At 34.6% G+C, this 21,631-nt stretch overlaps 1 protein-coding gene across 5 annotated transcripts in view; it reads right to left on the bottom strand.

The window, feature by feature from the left end:
- dpr12 (defective proboscis extension response 12) overlaps nucleotides 1-21,631 on the bottom strand; it is a 225,864-nt gene that overhangs the window by 97,808 nt on the left and 106,425 nt on the right. For all 5 annotated transcript variants that reach the window (XM_018521754.1, XM_018521758.1, XM_018521756.1 and 2 more), the window contains one exon: nucleotides 6,301-6,491. In XM_018521754.1, the coding sequence (XP_018377256.1) occupies nucleotides 6,301-6,491 (191 nt within the window). The remainder of the gene's footprint in view (nucleotides 1-6,300; nucleotides 6,492-21,631) is intronic.

The following is a 21,631-nucleotide window of genomic DNA, read 5'->3' as shown; positions in this document are numbered from 1 at the left end:
TTGGTGCATCTCACGTCCTCCCTTTCCCTCTCTCTCTCTCTCTCTCTCTCTCTCTCTCTCTCTCTCTCTCTCTCTCCTCCCCTCTCTCTGAGTCAATAAACAACCCAACGAAATTAACGTGCCTGAGCGGATTAGTGCGCCGCGGGCGAAACGTCGCAGCTATGCCGTTGCACGCTGCGACAATGGACCTGTCGCATAATATCGATCCATGTAGCACCTTCCGATATACTTTGGGAGTTAAACTGCGAGAAGAAAAGAGAGGATTAGATCTATTTTAACGAGACAGTGCATACAATTTTCTCATATCGCAAAAACAATTTAGAGAAAACTAATAATTTGGAGAAAAAAGAGTGTATATTCTCACATACATCATTGGATTATATATTAAAGGTTATCTTAAATTTAATCTTACAATTAGATAATTTTAAGATTCCAATAAGTAATAATCAATAGCATTTCAAGATCATTATTTACGACAGCTTCTATAAAATTAAATTATGGATGGTGCTACTGTAGTCGGATTTTATAATTTTAAATATTTCAATTTATTTTCATACTGAAAATCTATCTAAAATTCTAATTTTATTTCAACCTATGCTTGCCAAAAATGGTTTACGAGATCGTTATATATAATAATAGAGTTAAATGAAAAATATACATATATGTATACAATATATGTATAATATACTAAACTTCAAAATAATTAAGATTTTTTATTTTTCAGTTCGAGTATTTCATGTATCTCTGTACGCCGTCCTTTGAATCGTCATAAGTTCAATAAAATGAACAGCGGATTAGCCCACGTGTGGTAGGCGACGCGTTTGCTTAGCCTATTACAACTAGAGGACAATGGACCGACCTGTCGGATAACCCAAATCTGTCGGCGGACTCCGGCAGTTACCGCTGCTCGTTGTCAAGATGAGTGGTCGGCACAAGTCCATCGGTGAGGATTCTGAGGTCGGGACATGCAGTTTCGGTACAATAAATGATAGCGTCCACGCTGCCTTCCGCATACAATTGTAATGAGAAATGTTTCCCTGGGAGAACTACAAATCAGCACCTTGGAATCGATGTCAGTTCGCATTTTGTTACAAGTGGGAAGAGAAATATGCTGGATACTTCCTGTAAGTGTGTGAGGCACCATTCCTTCTTCCGCACTGTTATAGAATCGTACTGCATCTCTCAATTCCGCAACATCAGCGTAATTTTAAATTCGAACCAATGATTTATTGGAATCTGCGATGCATATTTAGATGCTATTCTTTGTAATCAGATAGACAAGATATACTTCAGCAGCCGCAGTTTTAATAGCTGCTACGATTTTCTCATACAAGCTATCATAAATCATCATATACATATTTTTATTTCCGCTTTGGTTGGCTAGCAAGATAAGTGACTTGCACGGATCCGCGTCCTTTAAAGTCATGTCATATGATTTAAGGAACGGCCGGCGGTCGACTTTATGAAAGCATCGATATCCGGGTTCCGGAATGCTATTTTTAATCCCGTGATATATCGTCTGCATGCAACCTGGTTCAAGTTAATCGTGAAATATTATTACGTCACAGAGAGCGCACATCATCATTAAATAATGTCGAATAAGAAAAAAACAAATTATAAAGCGGGAAAAAACTTCTTGAACCGCATCTGTGAGCAAAAAGAACCTTCGCGAAAAAAATTATTGATTGCGTCCAACAGAATTAGAAGATATCATCATTAAGACATTAATCTTTCACAAGACCTCTCTTATTGTGGTTATCGATTTATCGAACGACACACACAAGAGGGGCTGAAATTAATGTCTGAAGGCGGAAGTGGACCCATTACGACGACCAAATCCATGGCTTCAATTCAACCACGACGATCGTCAAGACAAAGGACCCATGTCCCTCAAAGACGCCAAGTCAGATATCCCGTTGGGTTTCCTTCTCCCCGCACCTGCGTTCGATGTTAAACCACATTTCATACTAATCACGCTAGTTTACAACACCACATATTTCATATTTCCCTTATACGTAATCTCATTGTGCGTTTCGGGAAAATTACAGTGGGAATGAGAGCGAATTATGATGCTTTCGGTTCTAACAAATTTTATGACAATCTAGAAAATTGTCTATTAGAATATTTGGTATAGGTACACTCCAGTGATTGTAAATATAAATGTAATACTTATTTAAAATTTCTATTAAAATTTGAAAGAATGCAGAAATACATATAAAGCAAGATAATTTTTGCATTAAAAAGATTGTCGATAATAACATCTTAAAAATCATGTATTTCATATTTATTCTCTCTTTGTGCCGACCATTATCTTCCTTTATATATATATCTGCATTTTTTAAAATAAATTTCTAAAGACATTATCATATATCTTTATATGTATAATCTTTTATAAAGATCAGTAATGCTATCTTTCAATTACAATTTCAAAATGTGAATTGAATAGTATATTAACTCTATTCAAATGCAAATCTGATCATTTATTTAAAGATTGATCGACTAAAGTGACTGTACGCAAACAAAGCAAATAATAATCGTTTTACTCTCAAATTTATTTTCTGGTTGAGACATTTCTTCATGCACATCTCATGGACTTATTCAGTCTTCTTCCCAATTCAAGTTTTATCTCGGCACGAAATGGCTTTTCCGATCCAATAAAGTGCGCCGCGTTAATTATCGGAATTTCGAAGGGTAATTCATTAATATTGCTCTCTAGCGATGGTGTGCGAATCGATACCGCTGCCGCAAGAAAGAAAATGAGAGAGAGAGAGAGAGAGAGAGAGAGAGAGAGAGAGAGAGAGAGGAAGGGAGAGGAAAGAGAGATTCCTCTCCTATAAAAAATCAACAACCAGATGTTGATAATCGACTCTTTCATATTTATCTCGGCACCTTTCGCAACATGTTTTCGTGCATTTTCGATGTCAGCATTGCATTGACCATGGACAGGAAAAAATGCTCTCAGACATTGATAGCGCAGGTCAGCTTCGCAGAGAACGTCGGTACTCGCTCGGCAGCTCTATCAAAATTACTTCGCGGCGTTCGACTTTTCGTCATCATCAATCTTTCCCAGTTTGACTGCTAACGCGATAATGCAGTTACGCCATGCATCAGGATGGGGCGGATATACAGACCCGGTCAGCCTGTCAAATTCGTCATAAATAATTGAATTAAAAGCAACGATGTCATGAGTGAATTTGCGGATCACCCAATCGGCGGAATTTCTGAGTGATTTTATCTAACCGATTTGCTACAGTCTCGTTCGCGGCATTTGAGATTTGAATCACTTTTTATCTCGGATGGAGTATCGGAAATAATCGCTCTTTTGAGATTGTTGCGTTTGTTCGGAAATAACGTGCTGAATTTTTTATCGCCATTTATACCCAATTGACTGTTATGAATATATCATATATGTAATGTATACTTCCTACTATCATATGCAACGTATACTTCCTACTATCTTTAAATATATAAGACTATATACAGAGGACTAGCTTTTATAAATTATTACAAAATTTCAAAAATATAAATGACATTTCCTAATTATTAAAAATATTTACATGATTCTTCAGTAATTATTATAATAAAATTATATATATACAATAATAACAAAACAAAAATATAAAGTTTTTTTTGGCATTATAAACCCTTTAGTCTGTTTAATAAGTATTATTTGATTACTAATTATTATTAACATATGGCATATATCAAAATAAACAGTAAATTATAAATTAAAAATTTATGAATAAATTGATCTTAAATATAATTGATATATATTTTATCCTCGGTTTATTTGTAGTCAAGTAAAATTTCTCTGAAAAATCCACTAATTTTTTCATTAATCTTTCATAAAACGGGTCACGATATTATATCGTTTATTTTATTACTGTTACAAATTACATTGTTTTGGAAAATAATTTTGAAATTATAAGATATTATTTTTCCTCCATTCCATAAGCTATTGAAGTCAAATTAGATGAGTCATAAAGCTTTATAAGCTGATATTTTCTCATTTAAAATTATATATGAACAGAGTTTGTAAATTACTTAACCATCAAATAACATTCGTTAATAATATAATTTAATTATTTTAACTTGTAATTTATCACAGTTAAATTTCGTTAAAATTGAGAATTTCGACGTTTTGCAAATACAAGCGAGTCCGTTATTTTGCAGTGAAATATGAAATTTTGCGATGTAAGCGCGATATCTTGCATTACAATTTAGAAATCGTAATTAAACAAAATGATGGTCAAATTATATAAAATAATAGCAAACAAATTAATTAATTGCTCCGATAAATATTTCCGAAATTGGAAATCCAAATATAGATATACTGTTGCCATTGTTAAAAAAGAAATAATACATCCCCAATGGAAGTTAAATTTCATATAAACTATGGCAACCGCGTTGTGGACGTATCGATCATACATCATCAAAGTCTGTTGGATTTGACGTCGAGATGAAGGTTTAAAATAGAAAGTTCGGGAACACCATTGTTATTGAACAATAACAGACTTTTGGTCATTGACATCTGATCCTATAAAGTCTATAATGATGAAAGCTACGACAGCTAATACTGTGTGAGTTTAGTTCGCTACTATTACGTGAAAGTTTCTAAGTTCTCGTACCAAATCGTCGTCGCTACAAGGATGTCCTCTCGAATTGGGGCAGATTTGTCGCGGTCATCGGCTTTTTGCCGACATCAATCTTGCACGCTCCTATGAGCGATTTAATGTATCGACGCCAAATACAAGATGATGCAATAGTCATCCGTAGAAGAGATGTCTCTAGCACCGTTTTTTACTCTTCCATCTTAATATAAGATATTGATGGTCAATCGAAATAAGGACGATGAGAGATAAAATCGATCTTTTGGAGAAAGTCGGAAGCTTGATAAAGACATCTCAAGCAGGCGCCATTACTGCATCTATCTGTATCCAATACGAGCTCGTCGTTTCTATGGAATCGCATACCGATTGCCGTGCTCTCAGCAGGATTCACTGCGTCGCGATCATCGATCGCCTTACCACTTCGAAGCGTCAGAGGATGTGCGAAAGGAGGCCATTACGCTCGTGTACATGAATAAATTTGTATGGAGTTGTTCTATGGTTACACGGACAAGATTAACCATGTACTACGTTCGTGTTGCTATTGCGTAGACATTAGCATAACTTCTCATATACGTGTTATCTCTACGTAAACGATTTATAATAAAGTATCATGAAATAAAAGCGTTTTTTCTAAATCTAAAGAAGATTTAACCCTTACCTACCGTACCATCTACAATTTGGTGCCTCATCCATACCATGGATGATCAAGGGTCAGAATCTCTTCGTTTTTTTCACCTCTTCAAAATAATTTTAAAAATCTCTAAAAATTCATCAACATACTTTCAACTTTCTAGAATAAATATTGACTCTTTATTTCGGAAAATAATAAAATGTAGTATAATTTATAATTACCGAAAGACTCAAAGAAATTTACACGAACAGGAATCGCTCGGTCACTACACTGAGAAAAAAATATAGTTAATTTTAATAAATATTTAGTTCAATACTGTCAACTAAACATTTACTTACAGTAAATAAATATTTGTTTAGTAAAAAAAATGATTGTTAAATCAAATTAACATTTCTTGTATCAAATAAATATATCTTTATATTTAATAAATATTTAGTTGGCAGTATTCAACTAAATATTTATTAAAATTGACTATATTTTTTTTCAGTGTAGTTACTCATATTGGTACGGTAAGGGTTAAATATATTATATTACTCTCTAAGTAATTCGTTGGAATTCATTTATTTCTTGTAATAAAAATTAGAAGAAAATTGATCGATTATGACAATTTGATACTTCTGTCGAATTTTATAAATGTTCAACTGGTATTTTTTCGATTCGCTAAGAAACGAGTAATATACTACGTTAATATCTTTAATATTAATTAAACATATATAATTAAATATCCGCATCGGTGGATAATTATTTCAAATCAATTAGTTGCATCTTGGAGTACATCAATACATTGCAATTTATTTCACCTTGTAGATGTCAAGATAGCTTTACATGCAAACATGAATTTTATGTTATTGTCTTTCTTTATAAGATGTATAGAAAAGCACAATAAGAGGATTTCGAGAAGAGAATCGCATCTACCAAAAAGGTACAATAATCATCCCAGAGAAATCAATTCATCGTACCTGAAAGCTTCGATTACGACTCGATTCGCCTATATTCGTTGAAAATCGTCGCTTCTTCTAAGAGTTTCTCGCAAAGGGTTACACATAGTTGCTCTCTTACCTCGGCATCGGAAACGGTCCTCTCCGCCAAATTGCGAACTTTGCAGTGCAGGAAGGCAGTGCCGCCCAATTGTACCGTGACATTAGAAACGGTGTTGTTGTCGTTCGCCTCGTTCACTCTCTGCAGTTCGTCGAGATTGCTGAACCAAAGGGCCTTCCAATCCGACGGGATGTTGTAGGGCACGCGTCGATCTAAGAGAAGAAAAATGACCAGCGGGTATAATCACGGTAATTTAATTAAGTTGATTGTCTTAGCAAGGGGGGCAAACTCGACAAACGATGCCGCAATTAAGAGCGAGGCTATCGCCATCTCCGCTGTCGGCAGCAAACTTTTTTATCAAGGCAAAGAAAAATAAAAGTTAAAGGCGGCGGAACGATGGGAGAAAACAAACGCGGAACCAAGCCTGGATTCCGCTTGTTTTACCCCGACCCTCGTGAATTAGAAACTACTTTCCACGCTCGGGCCCTTTCTGAATTACCCTTGTTATTAAATTTTTTAAGAAGACGACCTGTGTTCTCGCGTGCTTTGCTCATTTCCTTCGATGTAAATCACCGGGGAAATGTGCCGTGCGAGTTATGGAGCAGTTTGCACATTGCCATAACGACGTCTTGCGATATTATTTGAACAGTGCAGGAATACGGAAAAAAAAGTTCTTGAGCCGAATTAGGTCCACCTAGTTAATTTTGTTTTTTAATATTCTATTTATTGAAATATACTAAGTAAAAGAATATATAATCTCTATTTCCATCATATACAATACACTCACAAAAATAAAAAGTATCTTCTAGATATATAGAATATCCGTAAATAAACGAAAAAAAATTTTTAACTCTAACATTGAGTCTTATTACATTTGTATAAATACAATAAGACCTAAATAAAAAATAAATTAAAAATAACAAAGAAACTAAATATTATCTTTTTACATAAGTCAGTTTTAAAAGGATCATTAATCATAAAAAGAAATCCCTTAGGATTTACTCTTTTCTTAAACATTATAATACAATATAATACAAATCTCTAATTTGGTCTAAAATTAATCTTTTAATCTTTGGAAATTATCTTTCTAATAATTTGAATGCAATTTTAATTTCTTAAGGTTAGTAACATTGAAAATCGTTAACCTCTGGCACGTAAGCCCCACACATAACAAACAGATAATAATAGTCATATAACAGTCAATGGTCAGATAATAATCACACAAAAATATATGGACATTATTTAATAAAAGTTTATTATTTCTAAAACAATATATTTATTACAAAAAATCGATTTATTTGTTATTTTTCCATAGCTAAGAAGTTGAATAACATTATAATATATTATATAAAATAATGTATACCTGGTAAACTTTGCAGCGAGTTATCATAAAAATGGCTCATATATGCACTTCGTCACAAGTTTTTGTTACATTAAATAAACGTGTTCCTGCTGATTCAAATTCTCTAGTCCCTTTTCATCTACTTCCTATGGAACACTTTTTTAAGCATATATTCTAAGCATAAAGAGCGTTTTTAAGTAATAAATTTAAACCCCTTTTTATGTACACACACACACGCACGCGCGCGCGCGCGCGCACACTCTCTCTCTCTCTCTCTCTCTCTCTCTCTCTCTCTATTTAGACTGGACCTTATTCAGCTCAGGTACTTTATATCCCAATTTTATGGAAAATAAAAATTTTATTGATTCATCAAGAATGATTGGTATTGCACCTTGTAATTTAATGTGCGGTTTAAAATGATTGGCGATTGTTTAAAATTTGGTTTTTATTTTGGTTGTGTTTGGACTCTCGTGGGCATTGTTTTCCGCATTCTATGTCCATTAAAAAAAAATTGCATAGTGTGGTTTCACTTACTTAATCGTGGTACATGATGCATATCCACGATATCGAAAGCGATAGTATTTTGATTGCGATCTTCCGCATCGTTTAAATAATGCGAGTGCACGCCTCGCCACAACAGACTCGATTCAACAGACGAAATTCCCAGTATTTGTGATACAGCCGAAAGAATGAAAGACGCAAAAGAATTTTTTTCCTTCATGCGCGCACGCTTTGTTAAAATTTTCATGGATACGACCTATTTCCGGGCAGCGCAGGTGATTTAGGATGTTTGCCCTCGACAGCAGATTACGATTCAAGAAGACTGTGCTGCTGGTGTGGTAAGCTCGAATGTGCCTGCTTCTCGTCCTGACCTCATTTGAATAATCCATGGATACGTAACGGACGTACATGCCTTTTACGCCATGCGAACGCGTTCGTATAAAAAAAAGAGGAGAAGAAAAGGAAAAAAAAAAGATACGCGTGGCTGGGCGCATACGCGATGTGCTCTCGAAAACGCGACGGTCCATGTCGCATTTGCAAAACTTTATTCATGTTATCCTCGGAATTACAACGGCAGGAATCTTTCAACACTCATAGTTTGCGCCAAAAAGAGGAAACTTCCAAATCAAGTTTCAGCTGGAGAGAGATTTTTACAAATTTTATCGATTATATAATGTGTACCAATTTTTTTCATTATTTAAAGAAAAAAAGAAAAACTATAGAATAGATATTAGGTATTTACAGTTCTTAAAACCATCTTAAGTATAATGTCTTAAGATGCTAATGCTGCTCTGTGATTGGCTTACGATATCTTAAGACTACTTAAGACGGTCTTAAATATAAGAACCGACTGGGAATACCAATCTACATCTTTTAAAAAGTATAATACATGTTCGTACGATGCACATCACATATATATTCTATCTTACCATTATTCTTATCCCATACATCATATTCTAATATATATTTAATTTTGATTTAAATTGGATTGAATCTTATTCAGTGTGTTTGAAGAACTAAAAGATTGGATCTTTTCTTAGATTTCTAGATTGGAAAGCTTTACATAGGTCAAATTAACCTAATTTCAGATATTGACATCTTCGACAAGTGCCTGTAACAGTTCTCAGTTAGAAATCAAATTTTCGATAAATCTTGAGTTCAAAAAATCAGATATGATTGTCTAAATGAAGTAGTTATTAAGACTTATAAAACTGCATAACGCTCGTTAAATCAGAAACTGCATTCTCTCTCTTTTTTTCTCTTTCCTAAAAGAAAATAGATCTAAAATTATAAATGTAAAAAGTATTGAATTCCAATATGATTCTTTGTTTAATCGAAGCTGCAGAATGCAGGATGAAATGAGAATCTTTCTCATTGTCAGAAGTAAATATAAAAGAAATATCTTTTTTATTACCAACCATTTTGTCTTACGTTACGCATTCTATTGTTGTTCATATAAAACCGAAAATTTATTATCACGAAATGGTAACAATACGTAAAATCGCTGCTCTGTTAAGTGCATTCGGTGAAGTGCGCGCAAAATAAGATATGCTCTGTATAGCATGAACGCGCCCGGTAACGTGTATCCGTACAAATATCTTTAATTCACGAAAACAGGTATGTTATACGAAGGAAAGTTCAACTCGCATGATCCGTGCAAGGAAGGCATCCACGTTACCACTTTCACGTGGGTCTTCCTTTCACCGGGGATTCGATTCGATCGTGGAAAAGTTCGGCATTCTAAACGCCTTGCATCTCGATTCTATCTTGTATATAGGTGTGGCGGCAAATCGAGTTCTGGAAGCCTGAAAGTAGCGAGCGCGTGTTTGGCCGCTACCCGTATTCATCAAAGTATCGAGGCAGAACTGGAAATACGAGGGTTTCCACGGATGCCAAATTTTGTAAAGTCTTTTAACCGCATGTAAAAAGAAACGGCAAATAAACGGGAAATTTAATCTTCGGAGGTAAAGTTAGGTGAAGTTAAACGGAAACTTCGTTAAACACGTTATTTAATGAAACGAGGAGGAGGAAAAATATATTTCCGGAAGGAAAAAATATATAAACTACATTGCTAGTTACTTAAAGTCCGAAATTGATATTTCTTTTGCAAACATGCACATGCGGTCATGGCAATCTGACGCTAATCTCATTTTAAACAACGTATGATATTTATTTACAGCCTTCCACGTTGTTCTGCATATCGTGTCAGTTACTCAATTTTGCGTGCATTGAATGTTGCACTTGTTTCACGATAACGAAGTTTCAACACTTTATTTAACCAGAAGCGAATTATTTAGATCGAAGCATCAGGTATTCGCTGCTGCGAGTTTCCGTTGTCTAATTTAATGCTATAGCAAACATCATTGTATGCGGCATAATGAATGAAAATAATTAATTACAACGCTACGGTAATATACAGAATGTACGATTGTTGTGGACTCTGTGTTCAGCATCCATCATATAATAATCCTCGCGATAAATTATCAGGTAAATTATGGAATACAGATTTGTATGGGTGTGTATGTGCGTCGAGCATTCGGGAATTCACTTTTCGTTTTAAGCACTTTAAAGATTCAAGGCAATGAAAACTGGCTCCATTGCTACGTTATCAATCCACGCCGGATAGAATCTTTCCATTAACCCCAGCACGAATCCAGCGTGCGAAGGTTTTACGTACAGTTTACTATTCGCTGGTTAGTTGGATGCTGCACTCCGTAATGGACAGTTCTAAAAAACAAATCCCTAAAATCGTTTCTAAAAACAATAAAATCCTATATGAGAAAAAGAAGCGTTTTTTTTTATGTTTGCATTTTGCAATAGAAATTTAGATATTTCCAACATGTTCCTAAATTAACCCTAAGCTATACTATATTGATATTTTACTTCAATATAGTAATTAAATTAATGAGCCAACTTAGTTACTCAACTAAGAATATTTACACAATTTACTGAAAACATGCGTTATGTGAATATTTTATAATTTCAAACATTTTGTTTTGTCGTTCTAATATATTATTTATATTAAGTTGACCAATTAATTTGACATTATTATACCGAAGTAAAATATCAAAATAGTTTAATAATCGATGAACATATCGAAAACATCTAAATTACTTTCTATTGTAAAATGCAAACGTCGAAAAATGTTTCTTTGTTTGATCAAGTACATTGAATTAATTATTGAATTCAAGTTTTCTATGCATGAGTCTTAAGAATAGTGAATTGGAGAATCGAAACTAATTGATAACGATTACACAAGTAAATAGACGAAACGCTCTATACTTACAGCATAAAAAAAAAGAGTAATAGATTGACAGTAATTTATTCTTATTTCATTTGCTCATTGTATAACAATATTTTATTTGCTCTCATTGTACGATTGCGTACGACTTGACTTGTCAGTCGATTATCCATGTTTGAAAGCATAATGGAGGCCTCAAGAAAACAAAGGGATTCGCGTTTTGCTGTGGTAAAAGGGGCAAGTGGTTCGCGCGCGCGGATGCATATACGCAGACAGAAGCAATCGGGGCGTCCAAATGCGCGAATTCCTGAAAAACACATTCGCTCGGTTGCGGACAAAGGATACGTGCGCGTACGGCTGAGCGTTTCACGGGCATGCTTTGTTGTGCCCTCGCGCTTATTTTATCGAACGTGTAATTTAGCCCTGCTGACTCCGTGCACGCATCTCTCTCTCTCTCTCTCTCCAAACCCTTCTTTCCGGACGTGACAGCCAAGCTGGGCTTGTTAGTGTTTGATCGACTTGGTCGTGTCACCCCCAACAAAAATAGAGCACAGAGTCACTGGCCGAAGCCTTACCATATTTTCAACGCAACTCAAAAAAAGTCTTACATATTCTGAAAATAAAACAGCAAAAAGGAAATAAAGACGGAAATATTGGACGGAAATATTCAATCTCAGAAAGGTCTGCACTTGGTTTTTCCGTCGTCAGGATTAACATCCGGCAGTCGGAATTCAAAATATAGAGTCCACCTTGTGATAGTTTCCTGTTCGTTAGAAAATCAATAAACGGTTTCATGCATCTGACAGAGTATTCTTTTTTCCTTCTGTTTCATGTCGTTCGAACAGCTATGTTCCATCGATGTCGACAAAGTAAGACGAGTGAAGCAACGAAGTTGAACGTCAGAAAGGAAAATAAAAGGAGAAAAAGAAAGAGAGAGAGAGAGGGGGGGGGAGGGGGGAAGAGAGAAAGAACGATTGAGTGTGAAGTTGCAACGAGGAATAAAACGAAAGTAAAAATAGCAAACTAGAAAACGAGTAGGAGGATCAAAGATAAGGCGAAGGGTTAGTCTCGTCAATCGACGAGGACGTAAGAGCACGAAGAGGACGGGTGGAGCGAGAACGTAAAAGGTGACGAATAGAACTTGAGAGTGGGTAAAGCGATGGTGTTTCAGACGGCAAGGAGGAGCTGTATATATACCAGCAACCAAAATGCTAGCCTGCATCAGGGCATTACGTCTGCCTATCCACCGCCTTAAACGTGTAGCCCGGCGCCACCACCTGCATACATACATATAGTTTGCATAGAAATAGCACACGTCATCCCGCAACGCGGTAGGTCTTTGCTTTATAAGGCAGCGTAGATTACTATTCACTAGCTCTCTCGGCCCATCCCAGTTACGAGGTGACCGTCGAGTATCTGAGAGACAGTGTATTCTTCGAGGCCGTCCGCAGGGCTCTCTTGACCCGGCTTTTATGTTTCGGTCGTTCGCGACGGGTGATTTTCGGAGCGACGTGTTCCGCGTCGTATTCCCGTCACGCGACGTCGCTCAGGTGTTTCGATTTTTCATTCAGCCTGCGCGACTGCAATACGATTGAACTTCTGGATGGATGGCCAGAAATTAGGACGCGTCGATTCCGATCTCCAGATGACGAGTATTTGTTTGACAATTTAATGAGGAATTGATTGGAATAATAAGTTCTTCTGCGTCAGCATGATTAAGTTGACTTTTTTGAATTAGCGATAAAATCGCTTTTTTACCAGCGGAAAATGTTCGAGAGATTATGCGCATTATACGTTTGCATAAATTGCAAATTTGTTCATATTATAGTTACATTAAATAATTTTAATAAATTTGACGAAATAATTCTAATATAAAAATAATTTATTTTGATAAGATAAATAATAAAAAAGTCAATTATACTTTTTAAAATTTTCTTTCTTTTTTTATTTCATTCAATTAGATGCGTTCCGTTATATATATGTTCGCTGAAAACATTGAAAATCTAAATAGTTTACGTTACGTATACCATAGATTTTCAGTATTTAAAGTAAATAATAGAACGCAGTCATTAAATGTGATATATCAAGATAATAGGCATCTTTAAAGAACTATATTTGCTTTAGTTGTAATCCGATACATTCTTTCCGACGTGTAAAATATGTAGACGTGACAACGCACTTTAGAAAGATATTTTCTCGGGTCTTCTCTTCTTCAGTTCAAAGGTGCGACGAATAAGATAGCTGAAGAAAAATGCGATGTTCTTGTTGAAGCATACGGCGTATGAAAAAGACCCGTCTGTAGAAGACGCGGTGTATACGTGTCTGTGTTTTTCATTCGCCCACGCGATTGCGTTCGAGGATGAATGAGGCATATAAAACACACAGTAGATACGGGCTGTTCTGGTCAGACTAAGTGGAAGTGATTTACCACCGTTGCAAACCAATAAATTAGACATTTTTTTGAAATTGTGACCGACGATAGCGATCCTTCCGGGTAATTTTAGAATATCAAAGCCGTTATTTCAAGACCTGTATTACTTTCCCTCTTCGAAATTGGCTATTGCTTTGCGTGTTATGCGAGCTTTCAGCTCAGCATTTTGCAAGAGTCTGGATCCGACGACTCTCATGATTTGTGCATTGCACGTTATTGTACGATTGGATTTGAGTACGATTTTAGCAGTACATATGGCAGTAAGTACATATGGCACTATTTAAAAATAAATACAAATGTTTATGAGAAAAATTGAGTTATCGACTAATACTTCAACAATATCCTGTAATGAGAAAAATGTTCTGGTTAAACCAATGAGACAGAATTTCTGGTTATTATAACTATTTTTTGATTATAATAACCTCAGCAATACCATTTTGGTTGGACCTTTTCGATGGTTTAACCAGAACATTTTTCTCTGTGTAAATAATTCGCGCGGAATATACGGACTTTCGAAAGTACTTTTTGACAACGTTTTCTACTTATGGAAGAAAAGTATTTATCTTTGAACGGAAATTTTAAACAAAGACCTCAGTGCGGTGAACTGCGTTCAACTTTTAACGACGCACTATATGTAGTTTATTCAAGTGTAAATGTATGTCACAAGTCGGTGATTGTCCCAGTATCTTCTTACGTGAAAAATTCGTTGTCCGGAAAAACAGTGGTGTTTTCGACAACGTGCATAAAACGTTTTAATCAACGTTACGTAATATATGCGAATGAAAACCTACGGCCATTGAATTGGTAATACATGCTAATGAATTTTCTCCGACATGTACTTTGGTTGAGAAAAATCACCAATTGAGGCAAATTGTTTCGTCGTTCGATGAGCGAGAAATTTTTTCTCCGTTACCACAATCGACGTAGAAACCTGGTGATTAAGACATGTCGCTGTCGTGTTCGCTGGCACAATTATTTCGCTTGTCAATGTACACAAAAGAAAAAAAAAAGAATTTACTGTAAAACTGGACAATGTTTGTTGCGCGTTCGTAAATTCAATGAATTCAAATATACCGCATTTATATGACAAACTTTATCGTATTGTTACGTACAATTACAATATTGTCATGCTGTATTTTTCCTCAATCAAATAATACGTACTTATAAACATTTATCAAGTAAATGAACTTCCATGGAACTTTCTTTTTGAATCTTTTACTTCTTTATTAGAAAAAGAATTATAAACCATCACACTACATTTTGCTATAATTTTAAAATAATTTCTTTAAAGACTAATATATATAAATAATATATATGTAGATGTATCATTTGTTCCAACGTTTTATCTCTCTTTATATTTTATTTTAGTAATTTATTACTTATATTAACGTGTAAATTTTCTAATTATTTGGTTAACAATAAGAATAATTAAATCGAATTAAACTGTTATTAATTTATATATTACATATTATATTTAATGAATGATTAATTATTTTTCATCTAATTGTGAGCTCATTTCATATGGCCTGTTTTCTTGTCATTCTATATAGTAAAACGAGCGGAATTTATTATTAATTTATTATATTAGCGATTACCTCATAAGTGTACCTACTATTATTTAATATTGCTTTACTTTCTTATCAGACGACGTAGGTGAATGTTCATTAATGCTGTGGCGCATGGACTGCAAAGCAAGCGTGCCGTCGGATAACCGCAACAATGCGCGCGCGGGCGTATTACTCGGTCCTTTCGTTATGCGGTCGTGCACCCATCGACTCTGCGGCACGTATAGCTAGCTTTTATACAGCAGATAATCTTATGGATAAGCTATCAACCCTTATGCTGGAAAGTAGGTGAGTCAAAGCTAATAAAGCGAATTGAACGCGAATGCTCTCCCTTGGCTGTAATATTACAGAGGTGCGAAAATGAATACAAACTAAAATGTATCAACAATGAGACAAAATTATCGCAAGTTGAAAGCTTCGCTTTGTATTCTATTCATATATTGTACTATATGAATGTATTGTATTTTTTCCTCACTATTCCTTAATAGAAATATTCATGTACAATATGCAGAAAAAAATGATTTTGTTGAAGTATTTAAAAATTTAAGTAGATATATATATAACAAATCGGAAAATAATTTCGTGAAATTATCAAAATAATTATGTAAGGAACTCAAGCATGATGAGCAATGCATTGAGAAACCCATTTAGTTGAATCAATTAATTTCTTGTTTGGATATAGGCAAACAAATCCTTGGTTGATGCAATAAAATAATTTAGTTGAAGCCAAACATTTGGTTGTTGTAAACAACTTTATCAGATGTCAATGTGTTTATCAGGAACAAGAGAAATGTTACAATATCCAAATGTTTCGCTTCAATTAAATTATTTTATTGCACCAAATTAATTTCTTGTTTAAATATAGGCGAACAAATCTTTGGTTGATTCAATTAAATGGATTTCTCAGTGCGTTACAAAAAGTTTTAATGTTATAGCAAACAATTTGAGCGTCCTATACCATTTTGATGATTTAACAAAATTATTTTCAGATCTAACGAAATTTTTAGATATTTAAAACCGTTGTTTTCGTATGTGTTATCTTCGTTTAGTTTTAATGAATGTTATTTTATTATGCTATTATGTTATTTTATTTAAGAAGGTTCTCGCGTTTGATGAAATATAAGTCAAGTTTATAATATACATATAATACAAATGTTAATAATATCAATATCTATAAAAAATTTCGTTGACTTTTACTACACCATTTTGAAGATATTTAATTCTAAATTTATAGAATTTTACATTACAAGTTGGAGATATAACCTTATTCTGTAGTTATTCTTTTTTAAATTGAGACACTTGCGTATAAGACAGAAATTAAAAAATTGTTATAATTAAAGTAAACACTTAAGTTTGTTCTCGTAAAGTTTTATTTAAACTGACCGTACAATTTACAAGAAATTTATATTTTTCGATGAAAAAAGCTAGAATATATGTCAAATGGATGATGCGTATATGTACATTAAGTGAGCATTTACAACTTTTATTTTATCATTTTGAAAATATTTAGTAATATATAAAATTAACAATAATTATATATAATGGCATCTATATTAGATATTGTTAGTAATCTTTTTATTCCATTATTTTAATTGTTTTACGTATTATTATGAATAAACTGTCCATTGACTAGGAAGTAGCGCGAAAACCTCCTTAATGTAACGCATAAATGTAAAATTAACAATTTGAAGATTATGCGAAAACAATTAATAAAAAATTAAAAAATTTTTTTTACTAGAAATAAAGTAATAGATACTCACTAATAAATTTATTGTTATTAATTGACTAATTAATAAAACATTATCGTGCTTGAAACATCAATTGATGCGAAAGTTACGGAGCTGATCAGAGTGAAAACATCGTAAGCACATAACGCAATCCTTAATGGATTATTATTAAGCAGCTTCCATAGTTTTCAAGGCGCAGGAAAGTTGATCTTTTAGTTACGGTCGCCGAGTAAATGAGACTACGAGCAGACAAGCGTACCCTTAATTAAGGAGTCGACGACGGCAATAATAAATAGTTGCAAATGCGAGTGTCGGTTACAAGTATTCCTCCACAACTGCACTCATGCAAAATATAAATCGCGCGCTCTCGTAACGAACATTGTGATAATCCTATCTTGTTTTCCTGTTCTCTTTTATCTTGCTAATGATATTATATATAAATATCGCGCGACATGCGAACGATGATTTATCGTGAATGACGTTAACTATATAAGCAGCCACGCCGGCTCGCGAATATAGGTATATAATTATACGCGACGCAACGATAACGAGCAATTGAAGCGCGATAATATTATGAAGTTTCGCCCACGAGCAGCCAGGATTGTTTTACGATGTGTTGCATTTGGCGAACGGTCTTTTAATATCTCACCAGTGAGCGACTCCGAGAGGGAAACACGAGGTGGACTTTGGAAAAAAAAACCGATGAAATAGATGGATAAGCGCTCACCAGTTATGTGGAAATTAAATTCCCCGCGCGTATTATTGCCCGCGCCCGTCCGGGCTATCTGATTTTTCAAGTATCACATTTTTCACACGACAAGCAAGTAAATAACGTTACCTGTTTATCCTACGGCGAATCAAAATCGATGAATGGAAATTCGTATCGTTCGCACGGTGTAATTTCGTAAATGGAGATACATAAGTGAAACGGGAATAATAGCCGAACATTTAAATGTTCGAGTTGTGGTAGTGCGAGAAAGATTTATCGAGCATTATTACTTTTTTGTATTTAAAATAGCAATGGTTTTAGTAATTTTTTTCCATTGTGTGTATCAATGTTTATGTACTTTGACGTTCCAAATCGCGATATGCATGGAAGATTTATCGAGTATTATTACTTTTCGCTTTAATGTAGCAGTGGTTTTAATAATTTACTCGATTTAGCGCAACACTCGAAATTCGACACATTTTCGCATCTCTATAATTACTTCATCAAAATAAGCATTACATCAAACCGATAATGCTTTTAATTTAAAATAAGCGCATCATTTCTTTATCATCGCGTCATCACTTAATGATAATGTGAGAAACGTTATTAAATTGATTAACTGCGCTCCAGACTTAATTAGAAATTTTTCCAACGGATTGACGATCTTTCTCTGTCCGGCTTAGCAAGAGTAGACGACGTAGCGTGATCCATTAGACGTTAAAAGTAATGAATAGTAATGAGATTCGGCTAAAACTGTAGAAAGGTAGACAAGATGACCCAAGCAATGCGATTTCACATTGCATGCATTTTCCTGACTCTGCCCGTCATAAAGATAAAGTCTCAAAATTTAAATTTAATTACAACAAATTAACATTTCATTCGAAAGCACTCTGTACACGTTAAAGATTAATTCACAATAATTTATAAAACTTCATCAATTATTTCTTCTTATATCCCAGAATTATGAGAAGAAAGAAACAGAGCGATGAAATACTAAAATACTACTAGTCTCGTGAGGAAAGAGATCAGTGTTTACTACATGTTTCAAAATGTCAAAAAACGATATATTGCACGCTATGGGGAATATCCCAGTACACGAAACTGTATTTATTAGTGTGGGACAAGAACTTGCGGTGTTTCTTCAGACGACACTGAAGAAAGAAGACTTCGACATGGCGACGCGAAACTTCATCTACAAGACTTCTTCGCCAAGACGGGTGAACACGAGCACGCGAGAAGAGTGAAGGTGGTACGAAGTTATACAAGAGAATGAGAGGAATTCGAGGGCGAGAAAGATGAAGTTGAGAGTTAGAGCGAGTTAAGGTATAGAGGGAATATACAAATGCAAAAAGAAATATAAATAGGGAAAAAACCAAGGATGGAGTACACAAGAAGAAATAAGAGGGAGACGAGTTGTTTCTGTTCGAAAGAAAGCTAGCAGAGATAGTGGACAACGAGCAGACGAGCGAAAAAGTATGCCGAGACGTAAGATGAGCGGAAAGAGAAAGGTGTGCGCGAGTGGTGGTCGAGGAAATACAGCACGAGGAGCACTTGAGACTGAACTTTGTGTGCTTTTGAATGCGGGGCATAAGCTACCTGTCTTTTGTTTCCGCAAGACAATGCGGGAGCTTACACAAGATCGGGGGAGAGCGATGAGAGAGGGAAGGTTGTAGAACAGACTCTTTTTTTCTGCTTCGCCTAGTTTAGCCGGATGGACTTGTATTCTTTTCCTACGAGATCTCGAGTATTCTCGATGCGCGCAGCCACTTTTCAGAAAGAGGACGCACAAGCCACACTTCTTGCGCGATCAGAGAGTTTTTATTGAAGCTCATCCCTTTACATCAAGTAACTTCCATGTTACTGTCTTGTCGCAGATTCTTGAGTGACGAGATTCTGCGTTACATTATTACGTTTTAAGGATATTAAAAACACTTTTTGCTGAAGGTCAATTTCTTTTTTCGACGTACGAGTATAATGAACTTATCGTTGGTCATTTTGTTTACTTGATTTTACCTTATTGAAGCTAATATTTTTGTTAAACCTAAAAACCTTGCAAAAGTTTTGTCCTTTCTTATTTCTCTTTGTAACAGGCTTTTAAATTTGTTTCTAACTTCTGAGATTTCCAGTGGGACACGATACGTAAGACGCTACAACGTTGCAAAAATAAATATAAGTAAAATATTTCCGGTTTTATTTTAAGGTAAAACAAATTAATTAAAATATATATACATGTCTATGTAATGTTAGCAACAGATCGAATCATTTTTGTTATTTATGTTTTAATTTATTCACGCGAAAAAATATAAAAACATTAAAAAATATGATAACGATACATTAAATAATTTTACATATATTAATAAATTTTGCTTTATAAATTATTAAAAAAATTTATAAAATTCAAGATTTACGCGTTTCAAAGATATAATATAAAGTTGTTGGAAATTTTATATGTCGATAATTATCGGCGTCTTTTAAGCTTCTCTCTTGACATCATTACGTGCAAAGACAGATAATCAAAATAACAAGCATGAAGACGAACTGGAGGGTTAGAAGGGCTATGCAAAGCGTATGCTTACCGACGCTTTAATTGGGATAACAACTTGCATCAAACGTCGACAAGGCTTTGCGTTGTCAGGAAGCGCGATAAATACGGGGAGTGAAATGCTCGTGATTACGTAGTCGAGTGATGCCAGCCGGCTCTCCGTCACAAGCGACCATCAAATCCTCTTTTAGACGGTAAAGTAGTAAATCCTCTTTAATAACGTGTATACTCGTGCTCTCTCCGTGGCGACTAGACACGAAGGAGTACGGCCAACGAAAATGGGCATAGTCTTGCCGGAATGTATAATTACGTTCACGTAATTGCGGCCGCTTCCGGTCTACGAAAAAGCATTTCCTCTCTTGTTTGAAACGGCAATTTTGACTACAATGAGCAGCGAATAAAGGTAGAGGTCATATGTGCCAATTAATAATTCAAATAAAGTTCATGTGAGGTGAACGAAGAAAAAATGGGGACACAAGCTATTTTACATTTTTTTTCTTAATTAACGCGGTGAAAATGATGCGAAAAATCCCAATTATTCATTTATAATGAAATTAAATTAATGGATAATTTGTAATAAAAATAATTTTCCAATTTTGTACAACAACGCGCGATAACTGAAATAATAAGTGAGTTAAAATTTCATATATCAAAAGCATCGCGTAATTTACATGGCACGTACTAAATGTATTTTATCAAATTTTAAATTTTTTACAAAAAAAAAACAATCACTTTCGTTTCGTCCGATCGTTCGATTGCGTGCCACAAAAGTTTGAATTTTAACTTGAATTTACTCAACGGTTGTGCGTGCTGTTCGCAAATCCAGTTTTTTCCATCAATAGACAGATACATTTTGTATTTTATTTAGAGATATATGCGTATCTAGAATGAAAGAAAAAATTCGAAAAAGGATTTTTCATGTCTGAGGATCGTTACTGAAATAATCCACGGATCGATATCGATATATCGTTTCACAGGTATAGAATATTTTCGTATCTATATTTTACATTCGATATTTTGAAGTCTAAACATGGTAGATGGAAAATACGAGGAATGCAATACAAATGGATTAAACATGCTCCCTGCTTCCGTGCATGAGCGACGCTATTTGCGCTTGCGAGAGCAGTTCTCAAAGAGAAAATTAAAGAAATTTTAATCTTAACTTTTGCAATATGTACAGAGCAAATATGATTTACATCTTAATGTATAGAGGCAGATTTAGATAGCTTTGCCATTTTGTTACATGAATATATGTACTTCTATTACGGTTTTAATAAAATATTATATATATATA

Source organism: Trachymyrmex cornetzi, unplaced genomic scaffold (assembly GCF_001594075.2).
Source record: "Trachymyrmex cornetzi isolate Tcor2-1 unplaced genomic scaffold, Tcor1.1 scaffold99, whole genome shotgun sequence".
Classification (NCBI taxonomy): domain Eukaryota; kingdom Metazoa; phylum Arthropoda; class Insecta; order Hymenoptera; family Formicidae; genus Trachymyrmex; species Trachymyrmex cornetzi.
Note: the sequence above shows the minus strand (reverse complement) of the source record. Positions and strands in the feature narration are given on the sequence as shown.